At 41.3% G+C, this 21737-nt stretch overlaps 1 protein-coding gene across 2 annotated transcripts in view; it reads left to right on the top strand.

The window, feature by feature from the left end:
- The window catches only part of ctnnbl1 (catenin, beta like 1), a 99654-nt gene that overhangs the window by 68841 nt on the left and 9076 nt on the right, over positions 1 to 21737 (top strand). For both annotated transcript variants that reach the window (XM_038723382.1, XM_038723380.1), the window contains 2 exons: positions 11948 to 12085; positions 14447 to 14519. In XM_038723382.1, the coding sequence (XP_038579310.1) occupies positions 11948 to 12085; positions 14447 to 14519 (211 nt within the window). The remainder of the gene's footprint in view (positions 1 to 11947; positions 12086 to 14446; positions 14520 to 21737) is intronic.

Here is a 21737-nt window from a genome sequence, read left to right as displayed (position 1 = left end):
TTCTGGCTGAACTCCAGGGATTCCCGCAGAGCCTGAAACTCTTTGTGAAGTACTTCCACAAGAGATAATCGGGCATCAAAGCTGGACAATTTCTTGTCTATTGAATCCAGAATCTCTGTAAAATCTGCACCTTGCGAGGAGACTGCTCCAGGTGATGCTCCAGGTGAGTCTTCAGTGCGGTTTCTTTTTGATTTCCCCATGACCACTCGATGAAAACACTGGTCAATATAAACTTCAAGGTCCTCCAAACACTCGTCCTCGAGGTCCTCCAGTGCGATTTGACTGCTCTTATTTGTTAATTCGCTTAAAATTGGCGGATTGTTTGTTTAATGAATTGTTTGTTTAGCTGCGCTCTGCCATGTTTGAATTGCACCAAGTCTCACGAGATTACACAAACGCTCACCGTGTCATCTCCTGTCACCTTCCTAAAAGCCCACTTGCCCCTGATTGGCCAACTTTCCCAAACACAGAAGAGGGGCGGGGCTTAGCAGCATCAAACAAGGCCTGCTGTGAGTCTAGGCCTTTTTATATACTGTCTATGGTCTAGGCCTCAATAATTACTGTACAAAAACACAACTATATTCACTGGTTTTACTGAAACTGGATCAGAGTGTATGGATTAAAATATTGTCCAGTTTTCCCTCTGATGTCCTACACCTGCTCTGCCTTCTCTTATGCCGATTTACGGAATTTATATGTTACTGGTTACTTTAGTAGCTACCTACTGTTGCAGTAGTTAGCTGCTGCTAGTGCTATTAACTTCAGCTAGCCGTTCTATTGCTGATTCTGACCGGACTGAAAGCTTGGTGCTCTGGGGGTATGTTGGTGTTTATACCTCTAACATTACTACAGAAGCTTTGGCCCACTGGTTCAGAGCCAGCTGATGACAGGAGCTAATGTTTGCAACAGCTGCAACAGTTAGCAACCTGTAGCGTTAGCAACAAGGGAAGCTATCTGTCAATCAGGCTTCATAAATCACAGAGTTGAGGCAGAGCAGACAGAGGACATCAGAGGGAAAACCAGAAAATATTTACCTTTCCTTCAACCGTAAAAACACTTTTTGTGGTACCCACTGCACAACTAGGGATGCTACACTATTAACAGCGCTTTAAAATGTCACAGTTAATTAATCATAAAGGCTCCGCTGCACCGAGTGTTTCTGTTACAGGGAAAGGAACTGTTGCAACTTGCACAAAACGAAAACAAAAAGTTACACGAGCGGTGCACCAGCTTAAGGTGCCGTGCTTATCAGAGACATGGAGGCTAGTATGGTTCACTGGCAGAGGGACCAAACTGTGAAGCTTCTTTTCCACCAAAGAAACGACAGAAGTCGGCAGTGTGGGAGCATTTCGGGTACACATACACTGACTAGGGCGTTACTGAAGATGACAGATGATTTGTTCAAAAACTTGCTGTTAAAAGGTTGCTGCTAAAGGAACGAATACCTACATCAAATTTGATGCACCACCTGTGAGATCACCACCCAGCTTTGCACACCCAAGTAAATGAAATAGGCTTTATAATGACTGAGTTAAAAAACGTGGCAAGTTGGTAGGGAATTAAATATGTTACAATTGACGCGGTAGTGGTGAGAGTCGAGCTTTCAGTGCAACAAAGTAAACAAACAAAGCAACATGTAACCTTTCAGACCCAGCGCAACGACGGCACCTCTGCGCTATGAGGCCCACTATTTTCAATGGTTTGTGCCACGCCACGGCGGTTTATTGCTGGAGCAACACTCACCGCATCGTTTGGCAAGGTCGCGTGCACGGCCCTGTCAAAGTAGTTGAACTTTTGCGCTGAACCCAGCTTCCAGCACACAGAAATATAGCCCAATTGTTAATGTAATTAAATATTAATAATCAACTTAAGTAATTACTAGTGTTGTTAAATTAATGAATGCATAATAATTGTGAATAACTGTGATTATTCTTACGGCTATAATAGTACCAACAAAATCATCCCTGTGCACAGGCTACTGCACAGCCTACAGCTCTAGCTCTATAAGCTCGTAAGGCTGTGCAATATGACAAAAAATTCATTTCCCGATAGAGGTCATTTCATACCCCAAATAACGATATATATCCCGATAAAGAACATTTTTTGTAAATTCAGTGAAATTTCTCTGCCTCATATAGGTGGGGTAGCTATGGGGTAGGATTTAATGCACATGACTCATGAAAAATTCATGAAAAGATGTGAGTGAGCTTTATTTTCGGAGGGAATAATGGAATGTTTTCAGGTTAACATCCTCATGTGAACCCACACACCATCAGTTGCAAAGACGCAGAATTCATCCATAAAGAATCCAGTGTTTATTAACTAGCTAAACTGAGCTGTAATTAAAGGTTCGATTAGCCAATCTCATGTCATGAACCACCTTTAAGTTTCACTGTGGATGGGGATTTTTTTGCAGTGTAGTGATTTCCTTTTTTTTTAATACATTGTAGGGCAGGGGTCGGCAAATAAGTCTGACATTGGGCCAAATTTTGCCAGAACATTATTTCAGTCTAATTATTTCAAACCCTTGGATACTAGTGCACGTTCGGTAGAGTGCGGGACTCCCGTTGGAAGAGTTGTAAAATCGATCCCAAAACCCTTGTTAAACAAATTGATTAGCCTATAAGGACACTTTGTCACATGCTCGCAATAAAGCATGTGCTGCAGTGTGTGTGAGTCCAGGCATTTGATCCGCATTCTTAAACCTATGGACACTAATTTTCATTTCCCTGAGGAAATTCAGGGGAATCCAATCACATGTTTACTGACCTTTTTCAGAGGTGTGCTAGGTAAGCCAGAGACTCTTTCGAATGTCCTTAAGAACTTTTCAAAGTAAAGGTTCTCAATAAACTTAACATGAAGCATTGCTGCAAAAAACATTCTCGCGCTTTTATTTTGGAGGCACAATCACTTAAGAGGAAGTGATTATGTGAGTAACTGTTGCTGTCATGACTGAGATCTATTTCAGCTTCAGCCGCTATCAATTTGTTTATTTTTTATTTTTCTGCTATCAAAGCAATCTGGCCATGGGCCAGATATTATTGCTGGCGGGCCAGTTCTGGCCCGCAGGCCACTAATTGCCGGCCACTGGTGTAGGGTCTAAAATGATACTGCGGTTATGCCTTCAGTAGCCCAATAGACTGAGCAAAATGCTGTGGTTATAATAATACTGAAAACACTTAGATACTGTAAGTCTGTTTGAAACAAAGCTTCCACCAAATGTCACATGTTATGCTAAATAAGGTGATAAAGACGCCAACCCAATTCTGTCCAGCGCCTCAGCTAAATCGCCTGCCGTCAGCTGCAGTGTTTTATCTCTCTCTGCCGTGCCTATTGGTTTCCCCTTGTTAAGCCTGTTTTTAAGGGGCGGTAAGCAAAATGTTTTTCCTCTGCAACATATTATCCACAGATTTCTCAGGAGGATAGCAAAGAAAAAGCTGCTGCTGCTTTTTCTCTGCATCTCCAGCCCAGTCCCTTTTAATAAGCTGCTTACTTTCCTCCCACCTTGGTAACTCTCTTCTCTCTTTCTATCCTTCTGATTCTCTCCCTTTAAGCTGCTTTCCCCATCCTGCTCTATTTCTCATTTTTGACTTCCTTCACCCTCTCCTCTTTCTTCTATCCCTCTTTTTCTATCCTTCAACCCAACATCCATTATTCTTCTCCTACCTCCTCTTTTGGTTGCATCTTCCCTGCTTCCTGTACTTGTTTGTGATCCAGTCAATTATATCTTTTGTTCTTTTGCATCTTTCTATGTCTTTTCATTCTCCTTTCATCCTCCATTTCTGTCTTGCTTCCCGTCTTTCACATCATCTCCTAGTCCTTCTCCTCCTTCCCTCCATCACTCCTTCACACCTTCTCCCTGTCCTCCCTTCCCTCTTCTTAACATTATTTCTTCTTTCCTACTTCCTAATTCCCCCTAATGCAACTACTTTCACATTTCTTTCCTCACCTCCTTTCCTTCCAAACCATTCCTCTGCTCTTAGCTTGTTGGTAACAGCTCTTGGAGACTGATGAAGCTCAGCAAAACATGGCTGAGGTCGACCTCAATACTGTAAAAAGCCTGAGTGCGCTTTCCTAGCACCTAAGAACCTAGTTTCTTGGTGTGTGTGTGTGTGTGTGTGTGTGTGTGTTACTGGGCTGTAGCAGAGTGTACAGCAGAAATGGGCTGGTTTAGTATTGCTGACAGTAGTTATTTTTTTAAAAAAAGTTCCGGTTAAGTTGGAATTGTTTTTTGCACCTGGATGTGATATATTTTGTTTTCTTAAATGTCTTTCTAGAAAAAATCTCTCTCTTTTCTCTTTGTCTGTGTAGCAGCTTTTTGGTCTTCCTTTCATCATTGCTCATTCATTCATGTTTGGATTGGTTTATTTCAACTTAAGAGCCTTTACATTTTAAATGAAATTTATTTGGACAGGTTATGCATTCTAAAACCACTTGAGCCCTGACACCCCCGGCCCCAGGGGTAGCGAGAGATTTTCGTGCTAAATGTTGATTGAGAAATTCATGTCTGATATTAGTATTTCGTCACCCTATCCATGTTACACACCTCTCTGAAGCTAGGAGTCTCAGCTAGAATCTCAAACCAAGCACTCATCAAACACCAAACATGACAACATATATCGCTCTGTGAACACTGTACATGCCTGCAGTTATTGCCATCCATATATCTCATCTCACCGTACACCGCCGTCCGACCATTCTAAACAAAGCTGAGAGCCTCCGGCGATCAGCTGTGTAACTCATATCACTCAAAGCGCCAAACTCACAGACCTATTAGTCAGATAACAATAACAACAAACGCACCAATATACATATACAATTACAACTGCTGACTTACTAACTATTCAACAGCACCACAAACTACAGGTTGACCATAAAGTTAAATCAATACGCGTCCTATCAACAAGAACTGAACTAACCTAATCCTACCTGGAGGTAGGATTTGGATCTTACTGCATTACCATAAATCTCTGTTTTGTGTCACCTTAATCTTTATGCTTAATATGAAGTATTTTTAAAAGTATTTTTCATTTTTGAAAGAGAAAAGACTTCAAGGATGAAGACCAACTGGTTGTTTTTTAAATGCAGGACTGGTGACTCCCCCACCTCTTATAAAGAGTTTCTTTCTGGGTGAAACATCCAGGGCTAGGCCATGGTATTAATATAACATCTTGGAAGATAAATTACTGCTAAAGTTCAGGTAAAGTGTCCTCTTGCTGTAATCACACTTGTGATTTGTATGGTTGAAACACCTTTTAGTTTTTTTGCCATATTTTGGCAGTTTGAAAGCCAGCTGTCAAAGATCAGGAACAAGAAGCTGCTTCTCTACTGTCCAGTATTTTAACGTTTGAATAGATTTCAGCTCAGACTGAATGACATTGTGTTCTTGGCAGCAAATACCTCCTCCCTCCTGGTAACACTGCTGTTTTGCTTTGCCCCACATTGTAAACAAACTTTAATTGATGTGCACCCAAAGAAAAGGGCTATTTTTTCCCTCATTATCAACCTCTGTATCTCTTTTTTTAATGAGGATATATAACCTCTCTTTCTGGTGTTTGCTTAAGCCTCATAAAGAGCATTACATCCTACATGCAAACATACACATACAGTGGGGTGTTGCTGACAAAAAAATAACTGTAATTCTGCATCTAAACATCCCAGCAGAAAAGAAAACACAAGAATAACAACCAGCACACACACACACTGTCTCATATACAAGAAAGCAAACACATTCTCTCATACACATAATCATACAAAACGTGATGCACATACATTAAGGAACACACCGAAATGAAGGTTCAAACACACACATTTCTTATATGCATGTCATACACAGGCACAGACACATGTACAAGATTTCTGATATGCACAACAACACTCACTGCTCTGTCTTCCACAAATCATGCACGCCCCATCACACAAACACACACACACAATGCAGCTGAGTTACAGTAAAGGGACTGAGACTGAAAATCACTGCTTATTACTTTGTCTGTACTATAGCCAGGCTGCCAGGCTCCCCTGAGGTTGCAGTAATTGACTTGTCCAATTTCTCCCTTCAACACGTTATTCTTTCTCTGCTTCTTCTGTCCGGTGTTTGCCAGAGGGACTGAGCTGCCACACAAAAGATATTGGCTGCAATGTCAAAACTCACGAGCGGACAAAACTCTGCTGCTGTAATGACTACTGCCACACTGCCTATGTTGGCTCAGGTTATAATATCCCAAATGTCTACTTCCACTGCTCACAATAATGAATATTTAATGCACTTGTCGTTGTTCAAAAACCTTCCCCTGCCCATAAAGTTTCTGTGGTCCACCTTAAATCGTCAAGGTGTTTGAACATCTTTTCTTCTTTCCATTGCTGTTAGGCTCCCTGGAGGGTACAGCAGTTGACTTGTCTGATACCTTTATTTGAAAATATTTTTCTTTCTTTCTCTCCTACACAAGTCCACTTGATGCAGTGTTCATTTATTTGTGACGGCCCGCCACATGCTGACCGCCACATATTGATTTTCGTTTTTTTTATGCGCCACAGTTACACTGTCATTCTGTGGAAAACACTATGATGCTATAGATTAGTTAAGTGGGAAGAGTTGTCGTAGGTGTCAGTGGTATCAGGAGAGAATGACTAACAGTCAAGGGTGGGGTATGCGAGAGCAGTGACGAGATCCCAAGCCCACCGAACCGCAACCCCTCTTCACCACGACTACGCCTCGATATCCTGTCCATGAATATCACAAACAGGATTGGTGACAAAGTGCAGCCCTGGCGAAGGCCAACCCCCACCTGGAAAGAGTCCGACTTATTGCAGAGTACTCGGAAACAGCTCTCACTTTGGATATACAGAGATTGGATAGCCCTGAGAAGGGCCCCCCTCACCCCATACTCCCGCAGCACCTCCCACAGTATCTCCTGGGGGACCGGTCATACGCCTTCTCCAGATCTACAAAGCACATGTAGACTGGATGGGCATTCTCCCAAGCCCACTCCAGGATCCTTGTGAGAGTAAAGAGCTGGTCAGTTGTTTACCGGGAAGGCTGAGAAGTGTGATACCCCAGTAATTGGCACACACTCTCTGGTCCCCCTTTTTGAACAGGGGAACCACCACCCCAGTCTGCCACTCCCTGGGCACTGTACCCGACTTCCATGCAATGTTAAAGAGACGTGTCATCCAAGACAGTCCCTCCACACCCAAAGCGTTTATCATTTCTTAAGGGATCTCATCAATCCCTGGGGCTTTGCCACTGTGGAGTTGTTTAACTACCTCAGTGATGTCACCAGGGAAATTGACGAGAAACCCCCATCAGCCTCCAGCTCTGCCTCTACTAAAGAGGGCGTGTCATTCAGATTTAGGAGTTCCTCAAAGTGTTCTTTCCACCGCCCAGTTACCTCCACTTATGACCATGAATACAGGCTGGGAAAGGGTCACAGTCGTTGACCAGGAATCTGTGGAGAAAGAAGAGGCATTAGGATTCATCCTGTTGGGAACATGAGCATCTGTACAAAAAGTTAAGATTAGTTGAGATAATTTAGTCTGGGCTAAATTGGTGGACCAAATGACACTGACATGCATAGAGCCATACCACTGGCATAGCTTAATCTGTCTGTCTATTTCTTTCACTACATACCTCTATAGGGTGGTGATTCACAGATTCTGGGCACAGTGAAGCTGAAAGCTTTGGCGAGCCAAGAAACGCGTTTCAGGACGAGCTTTTAGCGCCTTAATACCTGTCAGCTATTTTGATGAACTGTGGGATTTTTGGGACAGTCTAACACTACTTGATTCCTGGCCAGTCAACATACCAGAGTGGTCACCATCTTAGTCAGTCCTTCTAGCTCATTCTGATAGTAGCAACAAGGAAAACTATGAATCTGTTCACTCATGCTTTGCATTAAATTTTCTGTCACACTTTAAGCTTAACTGTAATTTTCTTTCTCCATTGCTGATGTCATTTGACTTGCCATTCCTTTCCTTGTCAATCCACACTAAGAGAGACATTAAACATTATTCACTTTATATGTTGTGCGGTTTATTATTTGGGTAGATTCTGTCTCTTTTAGAGGTAGAGATCATGAAGCACTAAGGCTATTAGTGCCTCCCGAGCTAATACTTAAAGGGATCATGTGTAGTTTTCAGTGGCCTCTAGCGGTGCAATTACAGATTGCAACCACTACCTTCCCACTCGTGTGCTCGTGCGCATGCTCAAACTAATGAGCATGCCAAAAAAAAAGACACACGCAGTGTTCAGGTTTTAAAACTGACTGGTTGGTGGGAGGTATGTGGTGAGGTATGTGAGCTTATTGATGGCTGGTAGATTACTGGTCATCATAACAATACCTTTACTGAAGATCAGCATCACACCAATTTGGTTGGTTGTATTTGGACATTGCTGTTTTTCAAGTTTGTTGAGCTACTCCACAATCATTGCACATACCCCATTACAGAAGTACTCCTGAAGCAAATGTACCCCTGGTTGGGAATCACTGACCATGGATTTGAGGAAGTAAATCAGTACAACTCTTCGCCTGTCTTTTTTTGTGTTTTCTTTATGCTTCTTTTACCTTGTCTCTGGATGAATTTCTGATTGCTGACTCACATTGCTGTCAAGTATATTGTATATGCACTAATTTTCCCAGTACAAAGCTGCAGTCACAGTGTTTCATTTGGCCTCCGAAAATGCGTCTAGCTTTGCTTTGCAGTGGTGGCCATGTGCAGTAATGAGGATGACAGGAAAGAGACTTTCTTCCTGTGTGGAACAATGGAAGAAAATGCAAACACAGGGTGTGTCTTACATATCCGTGTATGATCATGCTGTTTTTCACTCACCCTCAGGGGTAACATGTATGTATTGTGTCCTATCTAGCTATTTAGGCCTACATCCTGTGTATTGTAACTTTGCTGAAGTTGGATTGTGAGATTTGTGTAACTGTGCCGCAAGCTACTGTATTGGCTCAGAATAATAAGCGTTTCCTGGAAACTGAGATAATCTATTTTTCCTACAGGAATGAAGAAACACAGTTTACATTCAAATAGCTTTGTTTCTAGCTTTTTGCATCTTTAATGGGTGCTAGTTGACAGCAACAAGGCCAAGCTTTGGGACAATTTTACAATGCGATAACTCTCTACTTTGTAATTGAACATAATTCTCGCCAGTGTTTTAGCCAAAGGACACAGAAGAGACAAATGCCCTACATTCAATGGCTTTATTAAAGATTCTTGTTTTAATTATCTTCATTGTTTTGCATCTTTAACAAGCTACTGTTGAGATTGTACAGTAGGGTTTTGTTCTGAAGTTGTTTCTGCTTGTCTTTTCTTCTCTCAAAATGAAATAATTGAGGATGAGATCCAGCTTTCAGAACGAATTGTCACAAAAATGGATACATTGTTTTGCGTCCCAGCTCTGCAACCTGCAGCTTGAAAGGGTTTTCCCAGAATAGTCTTTTACTGTGGTTGCCCTTTGATTGAGACACGTTAATGAGCTGAACTTCACAGCTATAATTTGATTTTACAGTATAACTGATCTTTTAAAGACATTTTGATTAATTTTTTTTCTGAGATTAAATCACTGGGATGTAAATGTCATGTGTGGTACCCTTTAGTTCGAGGCTGAAAGCTATTTGTTTTCATTAGGAATGGTTTGAAAAGTTGCCCTTTTTCTTGATATACTGTGGCACGTTTTGCTTTATTTGTGTTGGGCCATCCTTTCTCAGACTAAAACAGATCAATACAGATTTTTTTAATGAGATTGCAGTATGTAGGTTAAATGTTTCAGTATGTAGTTTCTTTCTATTGAGAAATGTTAATCCTTTAGTTTATGTATTTCCATTAAATAATTGTACAAAATTATCATTTAAGAGAGAGAAGACATGGACTATTCAAGAAAAGCTTAATTTTTGAAATTACTGAGGGCCAGCACTGACCCTTAATTTGATTTGACTTTTCTTTTTGAATGTAGATAAGGATTATATGCATGGTTTTACTCACTGTAATAATTTACGTTATGGCTTTACCTTTCTTCATACTGTCATGCATAGAGGTACAACTGTGACAGAAAAACCCTTAACACAGTGTCTGTATTTCTGTACTACTCTAGTGGCTTACACTCCAGACTCTAGTCTCCCTCTCAGGTCTGCTTCTTAATCTCTAATGATGATTAATGTGGGCTGTGTGTGTATTGGCAGCAATGTGTTATTGGCATACTGACAGGGTTGTTCAGATGGATAACTATGCAAGTGTGTGTATGTATGTGTGAGCAGCAGCCCCTACTTTCTGAAGCTTAGCCGTGAAATCAATTAATGTGCATGTCTGGTCAATGGAGAAAATGGATTTGTGGAAAACAACACCTAAATTAAAGCTGCAAGCAGCGTTGAACGGGCCCTCGCCCCCTTGTGTGCCTCGGGGGGAAGGACAGCTGGGGGAGCTACTGCGCAGGCCAGCTGACACGGTTCTAAAGTTAACACTGCACATATCACAAAGGTGAAGTGTTAAGTGTGTGGTTGATGTGTCAGTAGGGATGAAATGGTATGAAAATTTCATATCACGATTATAGTGACCAAAATTATCACGGTTATCAGTATTATCACAATATTGTAAAAATATGCCGAAAAAGATTAAAATGTACTGATATACACACTGAAACCTCAAGTTTCATAGTGAAAACTACAAATACAATTGCCATTTTGTTTGCGGAACAAATTAAATAACAGCAAATACCTTTTGTAAACATATGAAAGTCATCAGTGTGCATTATCAAGATTTTATATTTTATATTATACAATGTAATACAATGACCCCGTGGACAATTACATGAAAACAAGTAAGTCTTTAGAAGACAGTGACAGTGATAGTAACTTCAATGAGCCCAAAAACTGACATAAATACAGAGGAGTCTGTAGCGTTTCTAGATATGCTGGTTGGTTGACTAAACTGCGTAACGTGTTATCATATGCAGTGGACGAATAGACTCTGCCGACACACGACGCACACAGCAGCAGAACAACGTGTAGCATTTTTACAAGAGCAGCAACACTGAGAGCTTCAGTTTACAGGCTGTCAGCAAGTCAGAGAGACAAACCAAAGCTAAAAGTTAACTCACCCTGCGTTCACTATAAGGTTATTTTCATCAGTCAAGTTTCCCTCAGCGCTCTCATAAAAACTAAAATACGTCTGGACTTCAGAGTGACTGAAAAATTTCCGCCGTGTTGTCGTCGACCCAAACAAACCCACGTTGCATTCTGTGCATGCGCGCCTGCTTCTGGGAGACGCTGGACAGTGTTTGCTATTGATGGCAAGTTTGAATCTTTTGACAGACTCGTTCATTCAAATCTCGTTCATTAAAATGAACTAATCTTTTTTTCAGTCATTTCGTTCATTTGAACTAGGCTGGTTATTGCGGCGCTGCAGCCCTCTAGTGGGTGATAAAAAAACAGCGCCGTTCTCAAACACGGAAGGCTGCATGGCTTGCTTTAATTGACAAAGTATAATGCACAAATTCACCTCTTGATTACTGTATATCATCATTATATAAACCCCCCTGGGCCCACAACCGGAATTCAAACCATGTAAAAACCACAGAAATATGTTGTCAATATGTAATCACCACTACTCCAGGTAAATCCTTCCATTTTCACAATGTATACAACCAGACCAGCCATATAAAGGCTTATGTATATAATTACTATTATTATCTCTGAAGTGCTCATTCATACAGCAGCCTAACGTCCCTATCCATGAGAAAAATATTACTATCAGATTTACAGTAAATATATTGAAGTAATAAGCTTGATACACTATATGAATAAACACACTCTTATTAAAATTCAACCATGTCTAGTTCATTTACAGAACAATAGAAACCACCTAATTAACAGTTATGTGTGATTTATTGCATTAGAACATATCTTCTTTTTGATTTACCTTTGTTTATGTGTGTTTGTGCGTGCAGGAGATGGTTCGTCGCGGGGAGATCCTAGATGACAGCATGGATGATGAGTTCTATCTTCGCCGTCTGGACGCTGGACTATTCGTCCTTCAGTTGATCTGCTACATTATGGTGGAGATCAGCAACTCAGGGATATCACAGGTACAAACACAAACGTAGATACCAGTGTTTCCCCTACCATTGTTTTGGGGGGGGGGGCAGCTTCCTGATGTTATGGGAAAAAAATATGTAGAATTATGCGTTCAAACCAGGCTGCTTAGAACACTGCATAGCTATAAGGAATTCTGTAACTGTAACCTGTTTTTCACTTACAGAGCACAACCATGTAATGTGCACTGCAATTAATGACAGCTTATTAGCTACTGTAAGTCAACACACCCCCCGGACTCTCTAACCAGTGTAACATTATAACTAAATAAAACTGTAACATTACATGATCAACAATAAACCTGTAACCTGTTAGCAGCTAACATTAATAACTAACATGATGGCAGCCAGCAGGATGTAAATTATTATATTAATCGACCACTACAACTTTGGCAAGTAAACAAACACTCATTCATCTTTTCATAATGAACGACGGAAGTTAACCTCCCGTAGATCGTAGCTGAAGCAAGAAGCAAGCTAACATTTGATGAGCTAAACATGTTCACTTACCTCAGGTTACTAACTGATTTTGCGTTCAGCGCTTCTTTGTTTGGGCCTTGTTGTATGAAGTTTTAAAGCCAAAGGTTATGAAGAATGGCATAGCAGTCTCAAGTCAAGTCTGAAATCACTATGTGTGCGACTTAAGTGTGACTCGAGTCCGAGTCTCAAACTCGTGCCTCCATCTCTGAAACAAGGATGCGCGAGAGTAGCCTCATCAGACCCACATTTTTCCTGTGTTCAGCAGCATATGGAAGTTGTCAAGTAATAACCTATTTAATAGGGAACAATACACAATACATGTATTGCAGCAATATATTCATTTTGAATTGTCCGTGTTAAATAGTATTATAACATCCTGCTGTTGCAGTAGCCTACATTTAATGTGAATTGTCCCCTTAAATAATTGCACATGCATTTGAATATATAGTATTGATACATCAAATTCATTTATATTGATTCAATTTGTAATATTTTCTTATTGAATTGTTGTAATTTTAGTCACTTTATGATGACAAAAGGTGGTTAAATGGAGCCCTATCTGTGGTCTTATTGCCCATAATCTGAATGTAGCATAACTGTAGCAAGCTCCATCAGAAGGCAGTAACTTTAGTGGTAAAAATGTTGAAGAGTAGCAGAGAAGGTGGCTAACCTAAACAGGCAAAAATTAGTACGTTGCGTTGATGACAACACCACATATCCGTAACATGCCCACTCTGCGACACTAGTAGTTTCAGAGACTCGACCACTCACCCTGAAATAAATCCTAGGGAAACACTGGATACTGACTGTGGCCAAATGAGTTTCCTCTCTCATTAATTATTGTTAGGACATCTGATCAGACAAGCTATAAAAACAGACGGATGTTTTTTATGAACACTGGGAGACCGGGCTTTCCAAGCCGCTGCACCCAGGTTGTGGAATGCACTCCCCACTTCATTACGCACCTTAAACTGTATTTCCTTTAAAAAGCAGCTGAAGACTCTGTTATTCAAACAGGCGTTTAGCTAAACATTAGGCTTAGTTTTAAAGTTGTCTGCCATATGTCAGTGTGTTTCTGGTGTTTAGCTAGAGCTGTATTTTGTTGTTTTATTGTGAAGCACCTTGTGATTTTATCTGTGAAAAGTGCTATATAAATAAATTTTACTTACTTACTGCAGCCATGTGACTCCACAAGTCTGGATTTCACGGGACTCTTGCACTACTACTTTTGCAGTTTCTGATTGGGCACACCAGCACTTTGTATCTGCAGTTTAAGTCACAGTACAGTTACCTGTTCATCATTGATATATCACGTCATGAAATAATGATAAATTAGTGGCTCCTTTAAATTCCCTTATGATAAACAGTTGATGTCCATTTGATATGCACAATGTCTCCCAATTGATTAAAGGCAAACTGAAATTTGAATTGCCTTACTTTTTGTGTAAGGAAACAACATGTTTGGAACATATTTGCTAAAATGGGATCTAAGCATCAAGCCTCCAAGTGGACATTTCACATGGCAGTTAACTGCATGTTATAAGGCTGTTAGAATTGAATTGATATGAAAAATCTTTTTAGTGTCTTCCACACAGATATTGGACCAATCAAATAACAGTACCAGCACGTTAGTCAGTACCAAAGATTCACACCCTCTGGAGAACACTAATGTAATGGGGTTGCTGTCACTGCAGTAAGATAAATAAAATGTCCGTTTTGTCTTTTTGGTGAATACAATTTTGACCAAATAATAAAATTCATAAAGTCAAAGCAAACAACAAGGAAATGTATGCTGATTTCTTAGCTATTTTTTGTTTCATTTTATTACAAATTAAAAACTGCAGTATGCTTCTGATCCTCTTTTTCTCTTTTTAGCTTCAGCAGAGGGTCCATCAAATTCTCAACCTAAGAGGAGGCTCAGTCAAAGTAGTGCGCCACATCATGAGAGGTAAGTAACTATAATTTCTTTAATATAACGAGTTCTCAAACAAAACCCATAACTCACTTATGGCTAGCTCTTCTCACTCAGTGATAAATGAATTCCAACCAATTATACTTTGCTCTGCTGGGAATCTGCGTCACGTGCATGCTAGGAAACAACATTTGGTGTCGCTGTATTGTTGTCTTTGTTGAAACAGGGGAGAGAGATGGTTGAAAATGCTCCGTATTCACCATTCACACACTGAGCCTAAGTGCTCAAACAGAAACTAACATTCACATTCAGCCGCCAGGGCAATTCAGGGTTCACTGTCTTGCCCAAGGTTACTTCGACATGCAGCCTGGATTGAACCGCCGACCTTCTGATTAACAGGCACCCCGCTACCTCCTGAGCCACGGCCGCGCTTATACGCACCGTACAGTGCCAGAAACAGCTTGTGGTAATTAAAACGACAAAAAGTTGTGAACATTTGTCTTAAATCAAAAGAAATGTGGGAGAATTGAGACCCCAGGAGGAAGCCACGTGAGGGCAATGAAGAAGCAGCAGGAAAACAAAGGTAGTCCACACGTTCCTCTTGCCAGCAATATTTTTCAGGGGGATCCAGAGTAGAGGCTGACAGTTTTTTCAGGAATCCTGGTCTGGACCAGAATCAGTTTTATATACAAATTAGTATTAGTTATTATTGCGAATGGGATAAGACAGGAGTCATTCTACCGGGATTGGGACAGGATATTTTTTACTCCTTCATTGAATTGGGATGGGGCATGAGTATTTTTGTGGAAGTGGGATGGGACAGGAGTGAAATTCCACTCCTGTGTCACCCTCTAATCCGGAAGCATTCCCATGCCAGATAAGATTTGTAATCTCTCCGGCATTTCCTGCCAGCTGGACGTGCCTGGACAACTCCAAAGGAAGGCTCTCTGTCTGTTGGTTTGGGTTGGGTTGGGTTGATTCTTGTTTGCAGTATGTATTGCTGTTGCCAGTCTCTCCATCTGGCCTTCAATAAACAATGCTGAGTAATACATCTCAGTTTCCTGAGACCTCCTTCTTCAATAAAGAGTTGACTTGCTCACAAGAATTTCCATCACACAAACTCAGCTAATGTGCCCAGGGAATTCCTAAGTTGTAGCCATGACAGACACCAACAACCTTCTGAGCACAACTCCTAGCAGCCACCTCCACAGTAGAGGCTTTGAACATGGCCCACTCGGGTTCCACGTCCTCAACCTCCACTGGAATTCATGAGAAATTCTTCACGTGAGTTAAATGCTTACAGACAGGCTTCAGCCAGATTCACCCTCACCCTTCCCAGTTCAGCCTCACTACACATTTGGGTTTACCAGGTCTCTCCAGCAGCCTCCACCGCCATCTGATCCAACACACTTCTAGGTATTGATCAGTTGACAGCTCTGCTGCTTTCTTCAGCCAAATGTCTAAAATATATTGCCGCAGATCCGATGATACTACCACAAAGTTTGTACCCCATATCACCCTCTGCTTGAACATTTTGCTTGTTATGGTCAATCCATGACTATCGCAGAAGTCCAATAAAAAAGCACATCTTAAGTGTTGAAGTCTCCCAGCAGAGCTATAAAGTTCCCAGATGGAATCTCTTCCCAAATGCCACCCAGACATATCAAGAAGGTCGAGTACTCTGAGCTGGTGCACACACAACAGTCAGAACCTTCCCCCTAAGCGACTTGCAGTCACATAGAGGAGACCCTCTCATTCTCCAGGGAGAACTCCAACACAGCGGCAGTCAGCCTGGCGGCTTGTGAATATCCCTAGATGCTTGTGACATCGCTCATCCTGGGCAACTCCGGAAAAGGAGAGTGTTCAGCCCCTCTCCAGGATTTTGGTTCCAGACCCAGTAATATATAGAGCGGAGCCCAACTACGTGTAGTTGGTATCTACCTCTCGCACTAGCGCTGATTCCTTCCCCACCATTGAGGTGAACCAGTCTGACGTATGTAAAATACATACAGTAACTTAAACAATTCATATTACTTCAGAGAATCAAGTGAAGTGAAGTCAGGTTTATTTAAAGTGTAAAATCACAAGCTATGTGGTCCCTGTACACTTTACACAAAAACAGTTGAAAATACATGACAAGATACACACATTAAATGTAAATGCTCCATACTTGTATAGCGCCTTTCTAGTCTTTTCGACCACTCAAAGCGCTTTTACACTACATCTGCATTCACCAGTCACACACATTCATACACTGAGCTTAAGTGCTCAAACGGAAACTAACATTCACACTCACTCATACACTGGCGGAATAGCCGCCAGGGGCAATTCGGGGTTCAGTATCTTGCCCAAGGACACTTCGACATGCAACCAGGGGGAGCCAGGATTGAACCGCCGACCTTCCGAACGGCCAACCTGCTCTACCTCCTGAGCCACAGCCGCCCCTTAACATTAAAAGCGATAAAATACATAATTATAAAACAAGAAAATTCATAAATCCGTAACTATAAGCCTTCTCACAAAATAAAGAAACCATGCCTAAATAAAAGCTTTACTAAAAAGAAAAGTTTTTAGCCTACTCTTAAATATTTGTGTTGGTTGCTTCCCGAATCCAAACAGAGGTCTGATTCCATAGCCAAGGTGCCTGATAACTAAAGCCTCTGGCTCCCATTCTATATCTAAAGACCCTAGGCACTACAAGTAGCCCTGCATTTTGGAGCTCAGTGTTCTAATGGGGCAGTATGGTGCCTGACTTTAAGGGCTTTGTATGTAAGAAGAAGAATTTTAAATTCAATTCTCAATTTTACCAGGAGCCAGTGTAAAGTTACTAAAACAGGGGTGATATCTCTCCTACTAGTTATAGTCAGTATTCGAGTAGCAGCGTTTTGTATAAGCTGGAGAGACTTTTGTTGAGCAACCTGAAAGCATGGAGTTACAGTAATCAAGCCTTGAAGTAACAAATGCGTGGACAAGTTTCTCAGCATCATCTCGATGCAGAATGATATTACCTAGCGGAAGCATATATAAGTTGAATAAAATAGGTCCATTGACTGAACCCTGCAGAACTCCACGGGTAACTTTGCTCTGCAGAGAAGACTCATCGTTTACTTGTACAAACTGGGTGCAATCTGATAAAGAAGATTTAAACCAGCTTAAAGCAGTTCCTTTTATGGCAATTAAATGTTCAAGTCGCTAATAAAATGTGGTGATCAATTTTATCAAATGCCCCACTTAGATGTAACAAGACCAATACAGAGACTAGTCCCTTATCTGATGCAGTTAAAAGATCACAAGAGATTTTTACCAGTGCTGTCTCTGTACTAATGATGCATTCTGAAAACTGACTGAAAATTTTAGAATAATTTGTTGCTATACAAAAATTCACAGAGTTGATTTGCCACTGTTGGATCTTGGATATGAAAGGAAGGTTAGATAATGGTCTGGAACTGTCTAAAAATCCCTGGATCGAGAGCAGGCTTTTTAAGAAGTGGTTGAATAACCGCTACCTTAAAAACTGAGGTAGATAATCTGTTGTCAAGGAAAGGTTAATAATATTTAACAAAGAAGTGCCAACTGAGGGCAAAACCTCTTTGGTTGTGAGGCAGGTCATTGGTTTGGACGAGGACACAACTGAAGTAAGTTGGTGAAAGTTGATGGTGACAAAACAGTCCAAATATCCATCGAGCATAGGAGTCTATAGGAGTAGTTACACACTGAATCCTTAAACTTAGCCACACCACCACCAGATCTAGTATAGGAGTATTTGCTTGGTGGCTCAAACTCCAGTAATTGGAACTGAAAACATAGTAGATAGTGGTAAGATAGAATGGGATTATAAGGAAACACCACCAATTTTTCAGTTTCAATACCTTTTGTTAATCCTCGGTTAAGAGTATGGTTGACACAGTGTGTGGGTTTAACGCTTTGACAGAAGCCAACCGAATCAAGCAATGCAATAAATGTAGTGCTGAGGCATCATTCTTGATGTCCACATGAATATTAAAATCACCTACAATCATTACTTTATCTGTTTTAAGGACTAGGTTTGATAACAATTCTCCAAAGTCAGATAAAAAAAAAAAAAAAAAGAATCATTTTATTGACACATTTTTTAAATCCTGTTTCAGAGTGCTTTTTGCCCTGGCAAGGAAACATTTCAGAGGGAAATGTTGGTATAATTACTGCTCTTTGGCTGTGGTGCTGTGGTAGCCAGCCTGCGTTTTGCCTGCCAACACGTTTGTTTTGGAATGTAATAAAGTACTATGAAGAATGTCATTCTACCTTATTCTTTTCATCAAAGGAGAAAGGGCTGAGCAAATTCTAAAACTGTGGTGCAAAAATGCAACTCTCAGTTACTATTTTTTAAGATTGTGTCTTTTTAAGAAGTGTGCATGTCACACACAGTTTCTCTTCTTATGGCTAGTGGCTACTGGAAGACCATCTTGAGTAGACAGTCCTGAAGGTCATTAGATGTAAAATTCAGGTGGAAATCTTTTAAAGTATGGGCTGCAATAAGTTAGATTAAACCTTTTTTTTTTTTAGAATTAACTTTGTCATTGCACATGTCACTAGGTACTAGGTAAGTGCGTAAGCAGTAATCAAATATCATATGGTACAGTGTCTACGTGAGTGTCTGTTGCTACAGGTATGTACAGGCTATGAACAGGCTATGACTATGGTAATACAGTATGAATAACTATACAGTATGTACAGAGGTGCAAAGGGAAAGATTTACAGTACAGAATGTGCGGTATGAATGTACAGTAGTGCAATGATATGCTCAGATGAAAGGTGAAGTTAATAGTGAAGTGGTGTCAATAAAGTCCTGGATGGCAGTGCACTTGAGGTAAGTGTGGTTGGTTCAGTCCAGGGGGGGATGGCGGATGGGGGTTGGTGAGTATGTGTTTGTGTGAAGTTGGGTGGGGCGTCGAGGGGCAGTGTTCGGCAGGGAGAGAGGTGTAGGGAAAAAGCTGTTCCTGAACCTGGAGTTTTTGGTCCGTAGGCTCCTGTAGCGCCTCCCAGAGGGCAGGAGGGCAAACAGTCTGTGTGCTGGGTGGCAGGAGTATTTTCCAATGTTTTATTGCTCATCTGAGACAACTTCCTCATGATGCCCTCAATAGAAGGAAGTGAGGCTGCAGCAATGCGCTGGGCGGTTTTCCCCACCGTCAGCAATGCCTTCCGGTCCAAGGCAGAACAGTTCCTGTACCAGACGGTAAAACAGTTGGTTACGATGCTATCGATGATGTAGCAGTAGAAGTTCACCAGGATGTCTGAAGAGAGGTGTTTTTTCTTGTCCTCAGGAAAAAGAGGCAGTGGTGAGCCTTCTTGATCAGGTTGGAGGTTAGTCATCCAGGGTCAGATGTGAACCCCAGGAATTTGAAGCTGCCACACCAATGATGTGGATGGGTGGATGGGTGTCAACATTCCTCCTGAAGTTCACGATATGCTCCTTAATCTTCTTGGTGTTGAGTAGCAGGTTGTTGTCGTTGCACCATGCAGACTCATCATTGTTCTTGATGAGGCCAATCACCGTGGTGTCATATGCATATTTGATAATGGTGCTGGAACCATGTCCAGATCTGCAGTCATGGGTGAAGAGGGAGTAGAGGTACGAACTCATCACACAGCCTTGTTGTACGCCAGTGTTTAGGGTGAGGGTGGAAGAGCAGTGGTGGTCTAACAAAAAATGTTTGGGCCTGTTGGTCAGAAAGTCCAATAACCAGTTGCAGATAGAAGCATGGAAATAAACACAGTAAAATCCAGCACCTGAAGTATCCAGGTAAAAGTGTACAGATGCTAAAACATGCATCCTGGTGTGCATTGTAATTTAATCATATTGTCGTGGTCAGAGAAGTAGAGACTGTTTGTCTTTTTTTGTATTCAAAAAAGGTGTGTAATTTTTATCCTGATGTGACATCCATCCTTCCTGTATCATTGTCGGGCAAAGCCTTCGTTCACACACCCTTTGGCTTTTGGTGGCATGTAGCACTGTAGATAGAGCCATCCGTCACGCATGGTAGTGCCAGCAAGCATGGCAAGTCTCCAGTCCTCACTGTGCGTGTGTGTGTGTGTGTGTGTGGGAATGTGTTCCCTAAATGTGCTGGTGTGTTACTTTTGTTTTTATCTGAGTGCCTTGCTTGTCGATTAGTTTCCACAGTACGTTTTTATTTAGTAACATAACATGATTTTTTGTGTGTGTGTTCGCACATAATGTTTGCCTTTAACATGTCTACATATTTATGCGTGCAAGCTTTTATTTGCATATTTTTGTACATTTTAACATATCTTAAAGTCTATGCAGATGTGTACATGTTCAGTTTTTTTCCTTTTTGGTGACGTTTGCATATTATATTCATGTGTGCTCTCGCTTGCATGTATGTATATCTTTAAATGCAACATATACTAACTTGCTTGTTTATCTGTCATAAATTGTGTTTGTGTTTATGAACGTTTTTTCACAGGCTGTGTGTGGGTCTGCAATGTGTAAGACCAATACACCACTGCCTCTGTCCATCTTAATGCATTTGTATGTGTGTGGCTCGTAGTGTGTGCCCTCTCCCTTTCCATTAGGCGCACTGTGGGGCCCTCTCCCATTTCAAGTGCCCCGCCCTCTCAATGTGAAACTGCAGAAAAATGTTAAGTACATGCAGAGTGTGTCGCCAGCTCTGCCATCTTGACCTTAATGGCTTTAGCCCTCTGAATGTGAATGCAGCTATGCAGGAAGAAAGGCTTAGCATACTGCGAGGAAGAACACTGATTTTACTAATGTTGTGAAAACAAAGTGAAAAACAGGTTCAAAAAGAAACCATTAAAAAAGAAACAACAAGTCGGATCCTTCACTCATATCTTGGGTGTTGCATAGTTTGCCCACCAGAGGGCGTGCTGCAGCGCCCCTTTTAACAACGCTGCCTCACCACAAAAAACACAGAAGAAAACAATCAGCTGACCGGAGTTTACCGGAGCTTACTGCAGCATGTACCAAAAACGGAGAGGGCTGTATTAGCGGTGAGTCGGTCTTTTGTCACGTTAATGACTTACGTACATGACTTAAATAATTATAATTAAAACAGACCCAGTCACTTCTCCTCTCCTGAAAACATTCATGACTTGCTAACCCTCCCGTTTTTCTCTGCCCTCTCCCGGCTTCCTACCAGCTCACAGCAGGTTAATGTCACGGTAGCTGGGTGTTGGACGCTACGCTGCTGACAGACGTAACTGTAGGTTTATTCTGAAACGGTGTGGCTGTTCTGGCGA

Source organism: Micropterus salmoides, unplaced genomic scaffold, assembly GCF_014851395.1.
Source record: "Micropterus salmoides isolate LMB-PRFRI ecotype aquatic unplaced genomic scaffold, ASM1485139v1 Ms_hic_scaffold_16, whole genome shotgun sequence".
Taxonomy (NCBI): Eukaryota; Metazoa; Chordata; class Actinopteri; order Centrarchiformes; family Centrarchidae; genus Micropterus; species Micropterus salmoides.
Note: the sequence above shows the minus strand (reverse complement) of the source record. Positions and strands in the feature narration are given on the sequence as shown.